The 21561-nt window shown below is 46.3% G+C and overlaps 1 protein-coding gene across 1 annotated transcript in view; it reads left to right on the top strand.

The window, feature by feature from the left end:
• Positions 1 to 21561, top strand: part of AFAP1L1 (actin filament associated protein 1 like 1) — a 73252-nt gene that overhangs the window by 49801 nt on the left and 1890 nt on the right. Inside the window, exons 5-18 of the mRNA XM_083718995.1 lie at positions 614 to 725; positions 2428 to 2526; positions 4222 to 4433; positions 5380 to 5559; positions 7880 to 7975; positions 8141 to 8234; positions 8960 to 9112; positions 9896 to 10107; positions 11819 to 11964; positions 14809 to 14887; positions 15501 to 15612; positions 18090 to 18254; positions 19614 to 19792; positions 20875 to 21003. Coding sequence (XP_083575121.1) covers positions 614 to 725; positions 2428 to 2526; positions 4222 to 4433; positions 5380 to 5559; positions 7880 to 7975; positions 8141 to 8234; positions 8960 to 9112; positions 9896 to 10107; positions 11819 to 11964; positions 14809 to 14887; positions 15501 to 15612; positions 18090 to 18254; positions 19614 to 19792; positions 20875 to 21003 — 1968 coding nt within the window. The remainder of the gene's footprint in view (positions 1 to 613; positions 726 to 2427; positions 2527 to 4221; positions 4434 to 5379; positions 5560 to 7879; positions 7976 to 8140; positions 8235 to 8959; positions 9113 to 9895; positions 10108 to 11818; positions 11965 to 14808; positions 14888 to 15500; positions 15613 to 18089; positions 18255 to 19613; positions 19793 to 20874; positions 21004 to 21561) is intronic.

Below are 21561 nucleotides of genomic sequence, written 5' to 3'. Positions count from 1 at the left end.
TCATTTGATGGTCTCAGGGTGATTCACAAAATATATAATTTCCAATAGATCAGCAAGGATTTCTGACTTTCAGTTGTTTTAAAAAAAATATGACTCCCATTCCCCCAAATAGACTGCTGAAATGAAGTAAGCTCAGGGTAACTGGGAACGGGTGTTTGCATAGAAGCATGTTGTGCTCAGCTCAGTTTTGATACTAAAAACCGAACCCCCTTCTCAGCATCTGCTCATTCTAACTCTACATGTCTTTGGCACCTGGCTCAAGTCGGTAGATCTTGGGATTCCAGTAAAATGCAGAGCAGATCGTGCAAGCCTGTCCCTGCTTTGAGTCACAGACAGACCCATCACAAAGAGCCACAGTGAAGGCTGTGCTTTGGGGAGGACAAGGCTGTGTTCCACCCTCGCTATTAGAGGCAGTGTGCCTCACAAATGCCAGCTGTTAGGAATCACAAGAGGAGAGTGCTGCAGCACTTGGGTTCTGCTTGTGGGATTCCCATAAGCACCCGATTTGTCTGTGTGAGAACAGAATACTGGACTGCATGGGCATACCCAGTTGCCAGATTTATAACACCACAGACCTCTCCAGGTCATCCATGCTACTTCTTCCCTCTCACAGGTATCTGGGGAGCCACCTCCACCATTGCCCACCACTCCTCCTCCGGAAGATTATTATGAGGAAGCCCTGCCACTGGGCCCAGGCAAAGCCCCCGAGTACATCACATCCCACAGTAAGTCTAACTGGGAGCAGGAGAGAGAGAAAGAGAGAGAGAGAAAGCCATCCAGTTGTCTGGGTCCTGGCATGGCTTTGTGTGCTGGCACTCCCATATCGACCTAGGAAAACAAAGGCTCCTCCCAGGTGTCTGACAAGTGACAGGCTTATAATTCATAGGCCCCAGGGAGGGAAATGGCGCTGGGGAGGGGGGCCGGGCTGTCACAGTCCCTTTTCCTGCTTCCCTGCCCTCTCCACCCCCAGACTCTCAGATGTCACAAGCAGTGGTTTGCTCAGACTTGCCTGGAAATGTGTCACTAAACCCTGAGTGGCAGGAATGTGAAAGGCCTGAGCAATCTCTCTCTCCGCCTGTTAGGTTAGAGAAAAGCAGAGAAATCAACTTAGAACCTGCTCTTGTTTCCCTTGCCTCTGATAGAAGACTGAGCCTGGGGCAGATTGACTATGAAACTAATGAAGTTTCAGGATTTCTCATCCTGGAGGGCCCCCAGAAGCAACTTTAGTCCACCTTACTGAAAAGCTTTGGGTCTAGTAGACCCAATTTTTGAGCTGCGTAACTCAAATGAATTAACTTTTTGCTGCATATATTTCAGCAATCCCACATATGTTGTAAAGGTGTGGGGATCTGTGGTGGAACAACCCCATTAAAGAAGATAGCAGTGGTTGCCCAGACCTTGTTGCTGGTTGCAAATGAGCCCCCATAACAGTTCAAGATCCAGGGTCCCCAAAATGTAGACCCCTCACTGCACTGGGCCCTGAGTTATGCTCCCAAGGCATGGACAGAAAATTAGGAGATTATTTGTGTGCCTCATGGCATCAAAACCACCAGCAATGTCAAGAATGGGTGAGGCCTGCCATGCAGTACTCTGAGAGAAAAATCGCCCCTGGCAAAGTCCAGAAGAAAACAAGAAGGAGATGTTCTGGAGGGGAGGGACGTTCTTTCTTTAGGAGAGTTTTGTGCCCCAGTGGGGTGTAAGGAAAAACCAGACAGAAGGGATTAGAACTGAGTTCTCATTCACCCCGTGTATGGATGAGGGATATGTGTTGGAGGGCGTGTCAGGAAGCAGAGCACTTTTTCCAAGCAGAAGCCATTAAATGTATCATTCAGCACCCCATACGTGATGCCCCTTCTTCTGTGGGTGGGGTTCTGGTGTCTGGTGGCCATTTGGGAAATGGCGGAGGAGAGCCACGGACACGGCTTCCAGTTTTTCCCCTCAGAGTCCTGTTGCCTCCTAATCCCATTGCCTGCCTTTTTTCTATCTTCATTGGAGGTAAAGGCTGTCCTGTGTAACCTTCTCGAAGTTGATTGGCTTATTTCAGAACTGCCTTCCAATAAAATCTTCCTCACTGCCTTTGTGCCACAGAAGGAACAGACACAGTGGAAACCTCTGGGGCTCATCCACACTTGCATTTGTCCCATGATTTCAAGGCACGGGTCCAAGAAGTATTTCTTTTATCTCACCACTTCCCCCAGGAAAACCTGCTGTTTAGCACTGAGTCGGAACAAACATCCCTCAGGTTTTTTGATTCAGCAGTCAACAGCGGGTTTTCCCAGGGAAAGTGGTGGGATAAAATAAAACTCTCTTGGACCTGTGCCTAGAAATCACAGGGCAAACAGAATAAAGCACCGGACAAACAGAAGTGTGGGTGAGCTGTGTGTGTGTTCATGCAATGGTCTAACGTGTCATCTGCTTCTTCTACAGATAGCTCCAGTCCCCCTAACTCCATAGAGGATGGGTATTATGAAGATGCAGATAGCAACTACCCCCTCACCAGAATAAATGGAGAACAGAAAAACTCTTGTAAGTAGTGCTGCAAAGACATGTGTTGTATAGCCACAGGTGGAATGGGACACTTGGCCTAAGCCCTTGACTCTGTGAATGGGGAAGAATGCAGGAAGTCAAGGTGTAGGAACCTCTGACTTCAATGTGGCTCCACATTGGACAGTGCCTCTGGCCCTGTGCATCACTGGTGTGTGGTCCCCAAAAGGTTGCCCGTGAGAGAATGTAGCCCTCTGGATGAAAAAGATCTCTCTCTCTCTCTCTCTCTCTCTCTCACACACACACACACACACACACACACAGAGAGAGAGAGAGAGAGAGAGAGAGAGAGAGAGACCTATGGTAAGGCTGAGCAAATTGTCCATTAATGTGGACTACTATATGCAGTGCTGCAGGTTATATGCTTAGGTTTGGTGCATACAACTTTCAATACGGTAAGCCCACAACTTGTGCTTGCTTTACTTACATGATCACAACCTTACACAGATGGGGACGGGGGAGATAAATAAATTGAGAGCTGGGAAAACCCACCATTCTCCACTCTCCATTTATTAATTCTGCCCCCCCCCCCCCCCGCCCATGCATCCAGCAGATTTTCCTCACTTACTGAGCTTTGGGAAAGCCCCAGAGCCCCTCGCATCACCTTCCCAAAGCCAGGTAAGCAGGGTCCTGGGAAGGTTGCAAGAGGACCCTGGGAAGATTTAAGGGATCCCCTGCAACCTTCCCACATCCTGATAAGCAGCCCTCTCTGCTTTGCAGGGGATAATTCTGGGGTTTCCTGACTGTACAATTTTGCTGTTGCACGTGGATCCTGAAACCAAGTCCTTGCATAAGTGGTAGGCGCACTCTATTCCTGTTTAGGAACTGTTGCCTGCAACCTTGCAGTGTAGAAACTTGCTCTTTAAATATTACCGCTGGGGTTAGGGTGCCTCAGGGACCACGCTGGACCAATGGATCTGATATTTGCAGCACTTACTCTTAAGAGCCTTTGTGAAAAAGCATGCCCAATTTTTAAAAAGCTACTACTCCCAATAAAGCTCCACCTCACAGAAAGCTTTGGGCTTTTCTAGAGTCTGCATAATAGTGAAAGCCTTTCCCACAGCCCACTAAAATTGCCTCAGTCAGGGTTTATCTTAATTTGCAGGAAATGTAAAGAACAGCTATCACTGCATTGAGCTTTAGATTACAGAAATAATATGAACTGGTATATTTACTGTGACCTGAAACACAATGCATTTATAAGTACCTTGCCCACCACCACCACCAAAAACAAAGTAACTTGGAAAATGCAGTGGAAAGCCCAATCTTTAGTAAATTCAGAACATAGCTTGTAGGGAGAAGAAATAGACTTCAGAGTATTTGAGGCATGATAGCAAGCTTGTGCCTATGTAGTGCCTGTGGGAAACTGGCTTCAGTGGAGGTGGAACGTAGGGCAACAAACTGGATCTCTGCAATTTAACATGCCTTGTAAGAACTCAGCATTGATATAGTTGCCCTATTGAGATCCATAAATGCTAGCTTGGGAGTTGGAGCAGCCTGTCAGTGTCATAGGCAGGCTTGGAAAGAAGCCAAAGGAAATGTAGAATCGTCTGCGTTCCAAAAAGTGCCTCCTCTTGCAGAGCTTCCAACTGAAGGAGCGAAGGCATCCACATATAGGATGTTGATGGTGTCGGCAGTGGTACCTTGGGTGATTAAGGGTTCTCTGCTTCCTTGTAGACAATGACTCTGATGCCATGAGCAGCTCCTATGAGTCCTATGATGAGGAGGAAGAGGATGGGAAAGGTCAGAGACTGACACACCAATGGCCATCAGAGGAAGCTTCCATGAACCTGGTGAAGGACTGCAGGATATGTGCTTTCTTGTTGCGGAAGAAGCGCTTTGGGCAATGGGCCAAGCAGCTGACGGTCATCAAGGACAACAAACTCCTGGTGAGTTGGTGGCTTGTGGAGCACCTGGCCACATGCAGGAAAGCAGGGGAGGTTTGGGGGAGAAAAGTTGGAGAGTCCTCCTAATGAGCCAAAGACGCCTGGCAAATCAGTTGACTTTGCATGCATGAGCATGGCTGGGAAGGCCCACTCTCCTTGGGGTCTGGCACTGACTGGTAGAGTTGGCAACTTTGATGAAAAAGGAAGGACTAGTCAACAGATCTACATAGCTGCATAGTTCCTTTTGCTGGCCAAGTCAAAGATATGGTGCACTGTGTATGTCACAGTTTTTGTTTTTTTACACATCCTTTGTCCTTGCAAATAGCTGGTCCATAACTAACAGTATTTGTAGATTTGTTGCAGATTTATATGCCAAGCCCAGTGTGGCCCTTCTTTAAGGTGGTGTTGAAAAGCCCAGGCATGATGCTCCAATTGGTGTTCATTCTCTGAAAGTTTTATTGGGAATTTGAAAAGCACCAGGAGGAAGGGGAGAGTTCAACACTTTCTTGACCTGACATTTTCAAATAATTATGTGGTGTGGGGAAAGCCCCACCGCTACTCTGATTGCTATCAAACCTTTGGAAAAAGGTTTTCCTGATTCCCAGCCCCCTTTAACTCATTAGGGCAACAGGACACATATCTGTATGTAATGACCCAAAGTTAAGTGGGGGGGGGGGCTGTTTCTTTGAGACTGATAAGATTTCAGCACTTCTGTTTTTTGTTCTGGTTGTAAAAAACCTTCGATTCTAAGGCACAGTAATTGGTTAAGCAATGGGAGTTCCCAATCATTTCTCTTCTTTCCTTTTGTGCACCTCCTCCTCCCCACAACGACATGGGACCTTTCCACTGCTTTTTCTCTGTGCTCAGAGGAGCCACGAAAAGTACAAGAAAAAGACCCAACTTGGAAAGAGTGATGAACATTGTGCTTTTTCTATTTTTTTAACATTAGTGTTACAAAAGCTCCAAGCATCGGCAGCCACACCTCGAGGTGCCACTGAGCGTTTGCAACGTTGTCTACGTGCCGAAGGACGGGCGTCGCAAGAAGCACGAGCTGCGCTTCTCCCTGCCGGGCGCTGAGGCCCTGGTGCTGGCCGTGCAGAGCAAAGAGCAGGCCGAGGAGTGGCTGAAGGTACTTCCCTCAACAGCAGGAGAGCTCAGTTCCACACACACACATTTTAAAAAGAAACCCCCTCTTTCTGTGCTCCATCAAAACACAAATGCCAACTAATGCCCCTCCATGTGAACAGCCCTCCTGCCTTGACCACTGTAGATCTGGTCAAGTGTATCAGGCCCTGTGGGAAAAGCACTTGTTATCTCTCCAGTGGGGAGGAGGGGGCTTTCTTACTCAGTCTCTTATCACCCTTGCCTGGCTGCAGGAGAGAAATAGCCAGCCAGCAGGGCAGACCCTGACACCCCCTTCCTATAGTCTGGAACTTCAGGGCTGCAGGAAAGGGGCTGTTTTGATTCACACTTGCCCGCCCACCCCCACTCTTTCCTGCCTTTGTTCTGAAGCACTGCAGATTCAGTAGGAAGCTCTGCGAGATGACATCACCAATTCTGCCTGACGGCAGAGTCTGAAAAAGGTGGCGGTTTCAGTGCTTCTTGATCAGGCATAGCCAACCTCAGCCCTCCAGATATTTTTGGGAGTACAACTCCAATGATCCCTAGCTAACAGGACCAGTGGTCAGGGATGCTGGGAATTGTAATCTCAAATCATCTGGAGGGCCGAGATTGCTTATGCCTGTTCTTGAGGGTAGTGTCTCAGAGAAGCTACTATTCCTGCCTATCCAAAACACAGAGTGGGAGAGGGCTTGTGTGTGTGCACGCATGTGTATGCTGCATCACTGATACTTGGCTTTCTCAGTTGCGCTTTCTCTTCCCTCCCTTTGCCTGCCCCCAAGCCTGTGGCCTTCCAGTTGACTACAACTTCCATCACCCCTGGCTGGCTGGAGCTGATGGGAGCTGGAGTCCATTGACATCTGGACGCAGTGTGGTGGCAATTTCTACCTAACAGATGCTAGTGGTTTAAAACAACATCGTGATAGCCCCATGCTTGTTCATTCTAATGGCTCTCTGCCATGGATACCAGCAGGTGATCTCCATGAAAGACACATAGATTTAACCCCTCCAGCTCAGCTTTGTGGCATAATTGGCGACTCTTTCAATTTGACACGCGTCCCTGCTGCCCGCACCTTTCCAGGCTATCTTTTTGGGATTGATGCTTGGATGTTGGAGGTTAAACCAAAGGAAGCACAATGCAACACGCAGGCTAGGTAGTTTATTATAATGGCATTCTGAGTCCAGGGATTAAAAAGGTCTTGTGCATTTTGTGGTTCAATTTCTTTTCCGTCTTGGCAGAGCAAGTGTACTTTGGCATGAGTACTGTCAGGAACCTCAGCATTTATTAAAACCGTCTATTCCTCCCTGTACTGGTTGTTTTTAGAACTTCTCTGTCTTTGCCCCTGCTCCATATCACTCACTGGCTCAAAGCACTTCCACCCCGCTGGCCTGGGATGCGACTCTTCAGGTCCTCCCTTCCTCAGAAATGTCAATACTTTGTTGGCACTGATCCAATAGGCACTCTGGTGTGCTGGCTAAACCCCACTTGCAGCTGAGAAATTGCAGTCTCTGAAATGAGAATACCTGAGCAGCTGAATTTAATTCACCCAGACCTGTTCTGAAGCCTGAAGACAACCTATTGCTGAAGGTGACAAGGTGGGAAGTGGGTCTTTTGGAAGAAATAAAAAAAAAGTCTGCCTTCCTGTACCCCCAGTCCTCACTTGGGTTTCCTTGGGAAATCATGTGTCAACATCCATGGCTGAAATGTTACAGAAACCAGAGATAGGAAGAGCAAAAGTCATTGACAACCAGCCAGTGAACTGTCTTGGGAGCTAATGAGCCTTGAGTTAAATTAGGACAAAATACAAAAACTGGCTTTATTTAGGTCAGGGATAATACCCTGCTTTTGAATTCTCAGAAGCCACTTTATTACATTAAAAAATCCCAGAGAGAGATGAATAGTTAAGGTTGGCATATAACTCTATCTCTCCCAGATTGGACATACTTTCTATCCATTTCCTTATGAGAAGGACTTTTTTCCCCAGCCAGAACTCACCGGAACTCAGTTTTGGCACCTCTTTTCCTAGAAAAATAGCACTGTTTACAAAACGCACGATGGGCAAACCTTTTCCCGTACCCTTGATTAAAAATTTGGTAGTCTCACCAAGGGCCCGATAGAATAACTTGCTGGAGTCCAGTTTGGCCCTTTGATTGCTAGTTTTCAGTACTGGAATCTACTGTTTCCCTTCTGTCAGGTAACTGAGACTTGGTGGCACCATTGTTCCTGAGAAGCCATCGCTGGATGGTTTGCAGTAAAGTGAGCTTTCAGTTGCAGCTGATGGGCTACCAGTGTTTCCCTTGTTTTGACACTCAACCCTCTCCTCCTGCAGGTGATAAAGGAAGTGAGCAATCCCAGTGGAGGGGGACTGAGTGGAACAGAAGTTCTTACATCTCCTCTGCTTACCTGCAAGGTGGACCATGACAAGGTAGCTTCTTGCTTGGAGCCGAAGTAGCAGTGATGTTCATGAATGAATACAATCAGTGTGCACAGTTTTTCTTTTAGCTGTTATAGGGGGCCTGAGCAGCCAAGGAATTGTGAGTTTAACCCTTTCTCCCCTGCTATGCTCACAACAAAAATCTCCTTTGCCCAGAGGTCATCTCAGGACAAACAGACATCTGACTCGGACAGTGTGGCAACTGCAGAGAACGGCTCTTCCATGGCTCGGAGAGAGGCCCATGAGCAAGGTGAGTCCCTGGTTACTTTCCCCTAAGAGCCAGGTGTTGCTTTTGGTTGAGGCAGCAAGAAACACAGCACTTGGAGTAGAGCTCCTGAGAGACCTGGGTTTAAATCCCTGCTTGACCACAATGCACACAGGTCTCTGCATCTCAGCCCAACCTACCTCACAGGGTTGTTGTGAAGTTGGAAAGGCCTTAAATGCTTCCCTCAGCTCCTTGGAAAACGGGTGGGAGATAAATGTAATAAATAGATCCTGGGCTTAAAGAAACAAAATCCAGGTTCCATCTTGTGTTACAATGACCCCTTTTGCTGTTCCCATTGGGAGCAGAGTTACCATCGTGCCAGAATTGCTAGGTCGGTCACCCTGCACTTTTCTTTGGGACTAATGAGCCATGTTGCACATGCTAGTTCTGTAAAAATTGTATCATGAAGGCTAAAGCACTCTGTTTCTGAATTTGCTCTGTGTTGCTGCTATGTTCAGTTGGCTCTTAATACCCATAAGGGAATGCTCTAGCCTGTAGCTTCTAGCTGTATTTCAGACCAGTGTTTTTCATATTTACCCCTTCACCTGACCTCCCTTATCCTCTTCATGACATTTTACAATCTGTTATGATGAGAGAGTGTGTGTGTTCTGGAGGTATGAGGTCAGGGAGAACAGACCTTTAGTTTCCTCACAGTTTCTTTGGTCAGATACACCATGTCTTGTTTTAAGCTCTGCTTCTTCTCCCTGTAGGGAAAGGCAAAAAAAGTGGCTTGGCAGACTTGAAAGGCTCCGTAAGTCGAGCGGCTGGGAGGAAAATCACCAGAATAATCAGCTTCTCCAAGAAGAAGCCATCCCCTGAGGACACCCAGACATCCTCTACGGAGGAAGACATCCCATGCTGTGGTTTGTACTGGAGCAGGAGGGCAGTTGAAATGCAAACCAGTCATTAGCTGGTGCCTTAAGAGGGGTACAGTTGGGCTCCCTTGTCCCAGTTTCCGATTGCACTGTGTTATGTCATACAATGCTGCACTGCAGGGGATGCAACAACAATACTGCAGAACGGAGCGTGAGAGGTTGGGGGGTGCCGACTTTTAGCATTATATAGGGTGCCTCTGAAATTAGAGAGTGTCTAGTCCGCCACTCCAAATATGTTGCCCACCCCATATCTGATAGTTAAATCTTAATTGTTTGATTGTGCAGTTGTCTTTTCTTACCTATAGGAGTGAATCAGCTACTTTATGGCAAAGACAAGAGCACTGACATTCATAATCTATTTTATGCACACACACGAAACAACACAGTCCAAGGACTCAGCTATAGAGCTGCAAATAAAACATTTTAAGTGTGTTTTAAGTACAGTATACAATGTGACACTAGATGGAGGTGGTGAGCTTTATGGAAAATTCAATGTGTTTTTAAAAATGCTTTTTTTTGGGGGGGGCAGCATTTTCAGAGCAGTTTTTATATGTGTAGATTCCACCCAAGTGACTTGGCTGATACTCATTCAGGCAAACATCTCATTGAGCTAAAGTAATGCTTGGCTCTTGGAACTGATCTTCTGATTTGAAATCTGTCATGCCTAAGCTCAGCATTTCCTTGTTTCCTAGGAGACAAGATTTAGGCCCTTATTTATCTCATAATGGTCACTGTATTGCTGATCAAATGTCTTTGTTCATCTCCTGACAGGCTACTTGAATGTTCTGGTTAACCAGTGCTGGAAGGAGCGCTGGTGTCGTTTGAAAGGCAACACCCTCTATTTCCACAAGGACAGGACGGACTTAAGGACCCACGTGAATGCCGTCGTCCTCAGGGGCTGTGAGGTGGCACCAGGACTGGGCCCCAAGCACCCCTTTGCGTTCCGCATCCTTCGCAACGGCCAAGAAGTCTCTGCCTTGGAGGTGAGTGAGGATTCACTCTGGACGGCTCTGCTGAGGAAGCTGCAGTCCCTTTGGCAGAGCCTTGATTTGACCGACGACCAGGGTATAGGCAGACAAGGCTGGGCATCTGGGCATCCTGCAAAACATAGCATTTAAGAGCAATGCCTTGAATGCTGGAAGAACTCTTTAGAGCCCTTCATGTGCGGTACAAATATACATGAAATTCAGGCTGTGGTAAAGGCATTTGTTAAAGCAGTATGGATTGTATACAGTCATACCTTGGATCTTGAACACCTTGGCACCCAAACAAATTGGCTCCTGAATGATCAGAACCCGGAAGTGAGTGTTCCGGTTTTCGAATGTTCTTTTGGGAGCCAAACATCTGATGGGACTTCCGCGGCTAAGCCGCTCTTTGGTTTCTGAACGTTTTGGAAATCGAATGGGCTTCCAGAACGGATTCCATTTGACTTCCAAGGCACAACTGTATCTCACAGCAGCAGAAAATAATTTCTCTTATTTATCATATTAACAGAATTAACCTACTTCATGCTGCTTGTTTCATAAAGTATGATGAAATCTTAAATGTGCCTGAGTTTCACTTAATGCACTATAACTTCACTTGGACCTTACGGGATCCAAGCAGATATTTGGACATCTGAATGCATATAAAGATCATACCGAAAACATATACATAAAACATGATCTCTAAGCAGACCAAGAGAGAGATTGAGAGCATGCGGTGAAGCCATAGTATTCTTTGGCCACGTGCCCATCTTGATTTATTCATTTCAAATGTGGGCTGAGGTTCTGCCATGCTTTTGCAAAGGCTTCCCCTTGTGGTGCTGTGATAAAAACATCAGCCTGTGTTGAAGGCATATTGACTTGGGACTAAGTCCCACTCAATGCAAGGGGGCTTGTTTCTGAATAGACATGCCTAGGATTGCAATGTACTCCCCCCTTTCACCCCTGAACTCTGCCTGTGCACTGTCAACCCAAATCACAACCCATTTTCAGGGTCATGTGGGACAGCCTTGAACAGCCAGATATTCTGGTTGAATGTGGATAATAATAGGAAGCTTCCTTATTCAGAGTCAGACCACTGGTCTTTCTAGCTCAGTAATGTCCACACTGACTGGAAGTGGCTCAGCAGGATGCTTCCACTCCCTCCCAGAGATGCAGGGGGTTAGACCAAGGGCCTTGTGCATGAAGAGCAAATGCTTTGTGGCTGAGCTGTGGCCCTTTCCAATAATTTGTTGTTAAGTCAATTAGTCGTGTCCGACTCTTCGTGACCCCATGGACCAGAGCACGCCAGGCACTCCTGTCTTCCACTGCCTCCCAGAGTTTTGTCAAATTCATGTTGGTCACTTCTATAACACTGTCCAACCATCTCATCCTCTGTCGTGCCCTTCTCCTTGTGCCCTCAATCTTACCCAACATCAGAGTTCCAATAATACACACAATATATTCAGACTTCATGTCCTCCCCAGCTTCTTTAGAGACCTTTCGCTTACTTAGCAGTGTGAGCCTTGCACACACAGGATGCCTTGCAAATATTCCTATGGTGAACCGCACAGCTGTAAATTTGGGAAATGGGGCACCTGGTGTAAAGGAACAATGCGCTCTGGGAAGACATGTCCTTGACCATGTTTCCTTGTGGGAAGAGCGTGGCCTTGGCTGTTGCCCAGAGTAATATGTGCTTCCTTTCACTTGAAACTATTGTCTTACTCCTCAGGCGAGCAGCTATGAAGACCTGGGGCGCTGGCTTGGGCTCCTGCTGGTTGAAACTGGCTCCCAGACAGCCCCAGAAGCCTTGCATTATGACTATGTGGATGTGGAGAAAATCGCCAACATCATCAATGCTGTGAGACACTCTTACATGTAAGCGTTTCTTCTGCTAGTGATGCAGCCAGGTGTGGAAACTACCTTGTCCACGTCTGCAGGCAAGAGTGCCTGCCTGATGTTCTCCCTGCCCCCAACAGAGTCTCTGAGGATAAAACTTTCTGTTAAGACCACCTACGCCAGCAACAAATCTGCCAAGACAGATTTTTTTGTTTTGTTTTTTTATCATAATTTTTTATTGTTTTTACAAAACAAAAAAAAAGCAGGGAACAAGGGTATAGGAAAAACAAACAAATCACAAACAAATACATAAAACATGACTTCCCCATACCTCCCCTTCTCTGCATCATTATTTTATAATGTGTCAGCAACCCTTCAGTCAATTTCTCTATATATTCTCATTAAGTTTCCCCCTTTAATTTACGATTTACAGCTGTAGTTCTTTGTTTCTAGCCTCTCGACATCTTAACCGTCCGATATTTTACAATAGTTCTTAAGGTATACTTTAAATTTTCTCCAATCTTCCTCCACCGCCTCCTTCCTCTGGTCACGGATTCTGCCGGTCATCTCTGCCAATCCCATATATTCGATCACCTTCGTCTGCCATTCCTCCAGAGTGGGTAGTTCTTGCATCTTCCAATACTTTGCTAAAAGAATTCTTGCTGCCGTGGTTGCATACATAAAAAAAGTCTTATCCTTCTTCGGTACCAATTGGCCCACCATGCCCAGAAGAAAAGCCTCTGGTTTCTTTGAAAACGTCCATTTAAGGACTTTCTTAATTTCATTATAGATCATTTCCCAGTAGGCCTTAATTTTTGGGCAGGTCCACCAAAGGTGATAGAAGGTTCCTTCAGCTTCCTTACATTTCCAACATTTGTTATTGGGCAAATGATAGATCTTAGCAAGCTTGACTGGAGTCATGTACCACCTGTAAATCATTTTCATAATATTTTCTTTCAAAGCAGTACATGCTGTGAATTTCAAACCGGTGGTCCATAACTGTTCCCAGTCAGCAAACATAATGTCATGACCAACATCTTGTGCCCATTTAATCATAGCTGATTTTACCGTTTCATCCTGTACATTCCATTTCAGCAGCAGGTTATACATTCTAGATAAGTTTTTTGTATTGGGTTCTAACAGTTCCGTTTCTAGCTTTGACTTTTCACTCTGGAAGTTAAATATCTGGGGGTAAACTTAACATCAAAAAATGCTAACTTATTTAAGGACAATTATGAGAAATGCTGGACAGAAGTCAAAAGGGATCTAGATATATGGTCTAGACTGAAACTTTCCTTGTTAGGCCGTATAGCTGTTATCAAAATGAATGTATTGCCGAGAGTGTTATTCCTGTTTCAGACTTTACAAATTCTGGACAAGATGGAGTGTTTCAAGAGGTGGCAAAAAGATATATCTAAATTTGTCTGGCAGGGCAAAAAGCCCAGAATTAAGTTTAAGATCTTAACAGACGCAAAAGATAGAGGGGGATTTGCCCTGCCGGACTTGAGGCTCTACTATGAGGCAGCAGCTTTTTGCTGGCTAAAACAATGGCTACTTCTTGAGGACACAGACATCTTAGATCTAGAAGGTTACGATAATAACCTCGGCTGGCATGCGTATCTGTGGTATGACAAGGTGAAAGTGCATAAGAGTTTTAAAAACCATATGGTACGGAAGGCATTGTATAATGTCTGGATCAGGTACAAAGATTTAATGGAAAATAAAACCCCCAGATGGTTATCACCAATGGAAGCAAAAGCAGTTAAAAAACTTAACATGGACTCAAATTGGTTAAAATATGAGGAAATGTTAGAAAAGGATGGAGAAAAGTTTAAATTAAAGAGCTATGAAAAATTAAAACATAGAGTTAGAGATTGGCTACATTACCACCAAATAAATGAAGTGTTTAAGCTGGACAGGAAAGCAAGACAGATTTTTTTGGTGTCTCTAAACCAGGGGTTTGCAACATAAGGCCCATGGGCCACAAGCAGCCCATGGGGGTCGTTTAACCAGCCCATGAACCCCTGCTGCCCACTCTGAGACCCCCACCAAGCCACAAACACTTTGCCGACCCCTGCTCTAAACCATGATTCAAATCAAGATGACAACCTGCTAAAATCATACCTGAAAGACCAGAATAGAGTAAGCCATTTAGGCTACTGTGAATGTGAGGCTGAAACAAGCAAGCCTGCATTCGTGTTTCCTGGTTTATATCATGGGTGTGAATATGGTGCAAGCGCTAGTTCCACTTTCCAAGATAGGAAGCATAGAAAACCTCACACTCTGCGCCTCAGGCTTAAATGGCCCTTTTGTGTATCAAGAAAAGATGAGCCCATACTGAAACACTCTTATGTATGGAGCAGAGAATTTTTAAATATCCAAGCTGCGAGTTTAAAAGATTGATATGGAGCAAACATTCTCGATTTCTATGCTGTTATCTCCATAGCACCAAGGGACATTTCACACACCATGCAACGGCATATCCAGATTTATCAGGGAGTGTATATTTGGCAAGCATCTCAGGCAATCTTGTTTCCTGGATAACTGCAGTCACGCTTAACTTCTTAGATGCATACTTAACCTTTTGACTTGATTTGGTTTAGTATATGTGTTCCACATTTCCAACATTTTTCAGGTGTGCACCCAATATGATATGTGTGAGGTATCTCCACTCCTGTGTTGCCCAAAATACAGGGCTTGGCAGAAATTTATGATGCAATAGCATCTACCAACCCAACATAGGAGGGCCTGTGTTTGGATTCATTTTGTGAGTGCAGAGGGTGGCAGGAAGAGCTCAATCATTCTTGCTGGTGAAGATTGTCAGATTTTGCAATCAGTACTTGAGATGTAGAGCATGTTTTGTCTGTTTCTCTGCCTCTTCAGGTGGGCCAGCTCCTCCCTTGAGAACCAAACAGATGCTTCCCGTGTATTATACGATGAAGTCCCCTATGAGAAGGTGGAGGTATTTGAAAAAAGAAAAGCAGAAATGCCATACCCCTCTTCTCTCCCCTGCTTCCCTTCCCTAACAGCACTCTTCTCCCTGCCTGCATGTGCTTCCAAGTGCTTGGCAACTGACAAACAGTTTTGCCCAAGCAGAGGCACTTGGATTAACCTGCTTCTCAAGCAGCTATGCTGCATGGGAAGAAACTGGACTTCTTGCTCACACCCATCATTCATTCATTCATTATTCAATTTTATTTGTATGCTACTTTTCCACAAAAAAGAAATGCTCAAAGTGGCTTAAAAAGTAAAGAAATAATGATGCATTTCAGACAAACACTACAAAAACTATTTCCTCATAACATAGCAAAAACATAGCATAGCTACAATTTCATAGCATAGCAATACAGTGACAATAACAATAACAATTTCTTAATAACATATTAATAATATAATAACATACCCCCAAAACCCCACATTCCAATACTATAAATATAAACAACACACAGCATCCAAGAGCAAAGATAACATTTCACCTTAATCCTAGAAATACCCTTCCCTTGATGTTGGCCATCGTTGTTGGTCTCTTTGACACCATCTGAAATGATGGCTTCTTTGTGCTTTTCTGTGTGCAGCTGGAAAAGTCAGGGCGGCCGTCAGGGTCGCAGGTGAAGCGCCACGGCTCCTCTTGCAGTGAGAAATCGCGCCGTGTGGATCCACAAGTGAAAGTCAAGCGCCATGCATCAAGTAGGTTTGGATCCTGATGTGGGATGCTTATGGTGGCTGTCTTATCAGCCAGTTGGAATGAGAGGGAAAGACTCCGAGCTGACGATCCCTAAAGAGCCATTTCCAGTAGTGTAAGCTTATACAACACCCAGTTGCTGCTTGATGGCTCCACTTCTCTCTCAGTTTTTGCTTTCTCATTATTTGGACAAGGATTGCTAATTTGCAGGCTGGGCCAAAGTCTGGATGGGTTTAATGCACAGTACTACCTATTTGCCTTTGCAGCTTCTCTCTTAGCTGAGGTTCAGGCCTGAAATGGGGAGAACATGGCTGACAGAGGAAGAGCCTCTGTTTGTTGGTAGGACCTGTGTTTTGAATGCAGTAGGTCTCAAGCTCAGTCAAGCCTTGTGTCCAAATGAGGCTTCTCCTTTTGGAGCTGCGTCAAAACTGATTCTGTGATCTCCACCCCGTTCCCCTTCGCAGGTCAAAATTGTTGTTAACAGGAACTGATTGGAGCTTTACCAGATAGCAATGACCCTGAACATGTACGATCAGCACTGTGTTACACACACATACACACCCCGCTGGTCTTTCCCAATGCTGCTCAGCGGTTGCTAATAGCCTTGCAAGAACTACCAGCCAAATGGGTGAGGGAGACTGCTTCATACTGATAAAACATTTCATCAGCTTTTTGTACCTCTTGGGAGTCCAGGCCCCTGCTTTGGCATGCCGTTCTGACAACCCAAAACAGCCAAACCTAAGGGAAATAGAATTGCTGGCTTTTGAGTACAGCTGCAGTTGGATCCTTTGCCTCTCCAAGTTGGGTCGGAGGGAAAATAAATCCTTGTCTGAAACCCTGGAGAGCTGCTGTTACACTAGACAATACAGAGTTAGATGGACCCAATAGCCTGACTCAGTAAACGGTAGCTTCTAAGTCCTAACCTGCCCACATTTCTTATTGAGAAGGGGGAAATCTCAATAGAAAATTTGGTGTACAGTCATACTTTGGTTCTCGAACGTAATCCCTTCTGGAAGTCAGTTCAACTCCCAAAACCACTCAAAAACCAAGGCGTTGCTTCCGATTGGCTGCAGGAGTACCCTGCACTCAAGCGGAAGCCATGTCAGACATTCGGGTTCCAAAGAACAGTTAAAAAACTTGCTTCTGGGCTTCTGGTGTTCGGGAGCCAAAAGGTATGAGTACCAAGGCGTTCGAGAACCAAGGTACGACTGTACTGGCAGTGTTTCCCATTTGTAGCTACTGCTTCTGAATACACATGTTTAGAATTGCAGAGATGGGTCTCCTTCCTTCTGTGAAAACTGTTCTCTGCACAGAGCAGGGTTGGGGAACCTCTGGCCCAGGAAGCCAAATGCAGTAATCCAGGCCTCTCTCTGTCTCTGTCTCTCTCTCTCTCACACACACACACACACACCCCGCCGGCCTCTCCTCAGGCCACATCCTTCACTGGCTCTGCATTGCACCTTTTGTGAGTGTTTTTTGCACAGCTGGAGTATGACCTTGAATTCTTATAGTGATTCTTGTTTTCCTGCATGAAGGATAGAGAAAGGTGTTTGTGTGTGTGTAAAAATTAACCTGATGTACAAAGACAACATCCACATTTGTTGTTCTACCCACTTTGCTTCTACCCGCCCCCCCCCCCCTGAAGGTTATCCAAAAGGGAACATGGCCCCCAGGCTGCAAAAGGTTCCTTGACCTTGGTAGAGAATCCCAAGTTTCTTTTTAGAATCTCCTATGATGCTCCAGGAACGCTGAGCTGTATCCATCTTTGATTCCTGTATGAAAAGTGAGGTTATAAAGAACCAGGCAGAGGGCCTTCTCGGTAGTGGCACCTGCCATGTGGAATGTCCTATCATCAGATGTCAAAGGGATAAATAATTATATGGCCTCCCATAGACATCTGGGGAAGCTTTTGATGTGTGGTGTTCTGTTGTATTTTTGTGTATTCTGTTGGAAGCCGCCTAGAGTGGCTGGGGCAATCGAATCAGATGGGCAGGAAACAAATTATTATCATCATCATCATCATCATCATCATCATCATTAGCTCCCTCTGAAGTTTGAGCTACATGTTCCACTTAATTATTTTGTTTTGCACAGGCAGCTCTCCAGTGGCTATAAATTGTAACTGTATCAATAGTTTAAATCAATTTTACAAGAATGCCAAGCTTTGCTGGAAGTCTTAGCAGCTCCAGTTCATAATTGGATGTGCGCTTGTGCTCCCATAAGCCACTTCTTCTGTGCCAGCAATATTAACAATCAGCAATTTCTGGGCAGCACTGCAGAGGCTGTGTTGGGAAAGCAGGTGTCTTGGTTCTTGACTGTTGGTTCAGTTTCATTTCAGACCACAGTCTGGTGTTGTGCATCTTTGAGCTTGTTCACCCCTGAGCTTGCATTTAAAAGGCAGGCAGAGCTAAACAAAAAAGACTCTCACCTCAGGTGCCTAACAGAGGGCCGTGTCTCTTAACTCATCCCCCTCCCCTTGCAGATGCCAATAACTACAAGTACGGCAAGAACCGTGCTGAGGAAGACGCCAGGAGGTTCCTGACTGAGAAGGACAAACTGGAGAAAGAGAAAGCTTCTATCCGGAATGAACTGATGGGCCTGCGGAAGGAAAAGCGGGAGCTCCGAGAGGCTATGAAGGGAAGCTCAGGTATAAGCCCCTGCTGGAGAAGCAATTCTCCCACTGCCACGTCCCTCACCCCTGGCCATTTTGCACAGAAACCTCTCTCCTGAGCTGCATTTACCTCCCACATACAGTCCAGTATACTGGGCCGGATTAAGTCCTTTAGAGACCCTAAGCACTTACAATATTTTAGTGCCTCCATATATATATAATTCAAAATATAAACAACAATAAACTGTAAAATAAAATTTTATTTTTTGAAATGAATGAAACCCAAAGATGGAAAATAATGTTTATTTTTGTACGCTTCCACTTTGTTGATATTTGAAAATTTTGCCAACTTCTGTTCAATGAATTTGCGGGTGAGGAGGCACCCTCTTGTCCTCCTCCTCAGACGGCAAAATGTGCTGGGCCAATAGAACGCTGAGCCCACAGTGGCCTTGGCTAAAGCACCTGCCCCGTTACCCTAGGACTCCTTGCAGTTAAGAACAAAAGGAGGTCTCTGTTATTCCTGATGAAGGAGGATGGCTGCTGATAAAGAAGGCCAACGTAGGAAGCATTTGTTACAAAATGCAGTGGTACCTTGGGTTAAGTACTTAATTTGTTCCGGAGGTCCGTTCTTAACTTGAAACTGTTCTTAACCTGAAGCACCACTTTAGCTAATGGGGCCTCCTGCTGCCGCCGCGCCGCCACAGCAGCACGATTTCTGTTCTCATCCCGAAGCAAAGTTCTTAACCCGAGGTACTATTTCTGGGTTAGCGGAGTCTGTAACCTGAAGCACATGCAACCTGAAGTGTATGTAACCTGAGGTACCTACCACTGTATTTGCCTCAATAGCAACATCAAACCTGCTGTTTAGTTTTGCATCTTACTTCTCAGCCCTGACGTGTTCTGTGCTGGATATATCCCTAATATTGGGTACTTGCAAAACCCTTTTTTTTTTTTCCCTCTCAGCACTGGCAGCTTAGCAATACAGTAACTTCAAATTAGCCACAGAAACAGTTGCAGGCTCCTTCCACAGAGGAAAGCCCAGGCGCGCCATCTACTGGAAGAATAATTCTTGTAATGGAAATTGCACAGCTAATTGCCTGGAAGCTGGCAGAATCCAGGTCTTTTCGTCCTTACTGCTCTTGATGCGTTGCAGATAATGTGAAAAACGTGACCTGCCTTGCCTCTCATGGACACGTTAAGAAAGAGCCGTCAGCTTCCGAGAATGTTGACCCAGTTCCTGTTTCCCACATGCCTCCTTGGAGGTGGGATTGGGTGGGGGCGAAATTCCCTTTGCCTTTGCCCACCCTCCCACTTTCTCTAAGCTCCCTGGCATGTGTCCCCTTCTCCAAGCCTGGAGCCACAGGCTGACCTTGCTCCCATGTGTCTGTTAAACAGGGAAAGACCTGAAAGAGCTGGAGCAACGTGTTGCGGCCCTGGAGGATCAGTGCAAAGCCAACGAGGCCAGGCGCGTGGACCTTGAGCTCAAGCTCACCGAGGTGAAAGACAGGCTGAAGCAGTCACTGGCAGGAGGGCCGGCTCTGGGGCTGACTGTGACCAGCAAAGCTGAAAACAAGGTGAGGAGGAGACAGCTGCTTCCTCTTTCCGCCTTGGACGGTTAGGGCTGCTTCAGTCGATGATCGTTTCCCACATAAGCACAGAACAAAAATGGGCACACACAAAAGCCCAGGGAGCCAGGATTATTGGAACACAGGAAGCTGACTTCTGCTGAGTCAGACCATTAGTCTGCCTAGTTATGTATTGTCTACACCAGGCTTCCTCAACCTTGGCCCTCCAGATGTTTTGAGAGTCCCATCATCCCTGACCACTGGTCCTGCTAGCTAGGGATCATGGGATTTGTAGTCCCAAAACATCTGGAGGGCTGAGGTTGAGGAAGCCTGGTCTACTCTGACTATCAGGGGCTGTCCGGGGTTTCAGAAAGGGATGTCTCCCTGTCTTACTTGGAGATGTCAGGGATCGAACCAAGGATCCTCTGAATGCAAAGGAGCTTGCCCTACCCTTCAGTAATTGCTGATCCTAACCTTGATGGGGGTGCCCATCCAAACCGTCAGCCTTGCTTCAAGCCCCAGAGAAAGGGGATACTTATTTAAGGCATCCATTTGCCACTCCTCCCAGGATGACTCCCAGAATGATAACAAACAATGGGGAAACAAGTGGAGCAGCAGAGCAAAGGGCAATCCGTTCGTAGCAGGGGTAGCCAGTGTGGTGTTTCCGTGATGATGCTAGGCTGCAAATCAGTTCTAGCCAACATGGACCAGGGTTAGGGATGATGGGACTTGCAGTCCAACAACATCTGGAGGGGTCACCATGACAGCTAGGCCTGTTTTACAGAAAGTCTTGTGTAAAAAGAAATCCAACAGCTGAAAAGTGCCTCCTCTTCCTTGCTTGCTTTCCACCGAACCTCAGAAGACAGGGGCCAGCTCCACAAGGGCCTCTAAAGATTGTCTTCGTCGACAGGTAGATTGGCGTGAGAGAAGGCAACCCATCCTACTAAGCTTTCCACCCCTGTTTTCTCTTTCACAGAGACCATTAATGCCGCCCAAAATACATTTTAGTGATAGCAACGTGGTTTCTCTAGTATCTCCCCCTGCTTGAATCTCTGAACAACTTCTCGGTTTCTTGCTACGTTTCCTTGCAGGAGCCTGTGCCCCAGTCAAGTGGAAGCCCCCCTGAGCACCTGGTCCCGGTTAACTGCGCAGCGGAAATGAGGAAGCGAAGACCCTCCCTCCTTCCTGCCCACAAGGGGAATGTGCTGCAGAAGGCCAAGGTACAGCAGCATTATTCTCCCTCCTCATTGCCTCTCCCAAAATCTTCAGGACTCACACAGGGGTAGGGAACATCAGGTCTGGGGGCGAAATGCAGCCCTCTTTATCTGGCCCTTGAGACCCTTCCCAGGCCACACCTGCACAGGCTACACCTCTCATAAGCCTTGCTCCTCATCGATCTTGGGTGTTTTTCCCTGGCTGGGATGTGTCTCCAAACTCTGATCATGCCTCTGGCTTACCTGGATGGAAGGTGAAGAGGCATGTTTGAACGTGTGTAGAAACAAAGCAATTTACTGTGCAAAGGTAAAATTTGCATGCACTGCTCTGTCCATTTTAGTCTCTGGCCCGGTCCACCACCAGCATACGGCCCCCAGAAGGGGATGTCACCCTCAGGCTGACCCTAGTGGAAGCTAAATTCTTTGACAAGGGTGTTGTGGCATGTATATCATATGTTAGTGCGTACTACAGAGTGTAAACTGTAGTTGGGTGTTGTTGCCCTTAAGGGTAGAATCTTCCTTTCACAATTTCCCAGCACAGAGGCCTGATCTGGATGAGGGCCT

Source organism: Podarcis gaigeae (genome assembly GCF_964106915.1).
Source record: "Podarcis gaigeae genome assembly, chromosome: 2".
NCBI lineage: Eukaryota > Metazoa > Chordata > Lepidosauria > Squamata > Lacertidae > Podarcis > Podarcis gaigeae.
The sequence above is the reverse complement of the archived record's forward strand: the minus strand, read 5'-3'. Positions and strand labels throughout refer to the sequence as shown.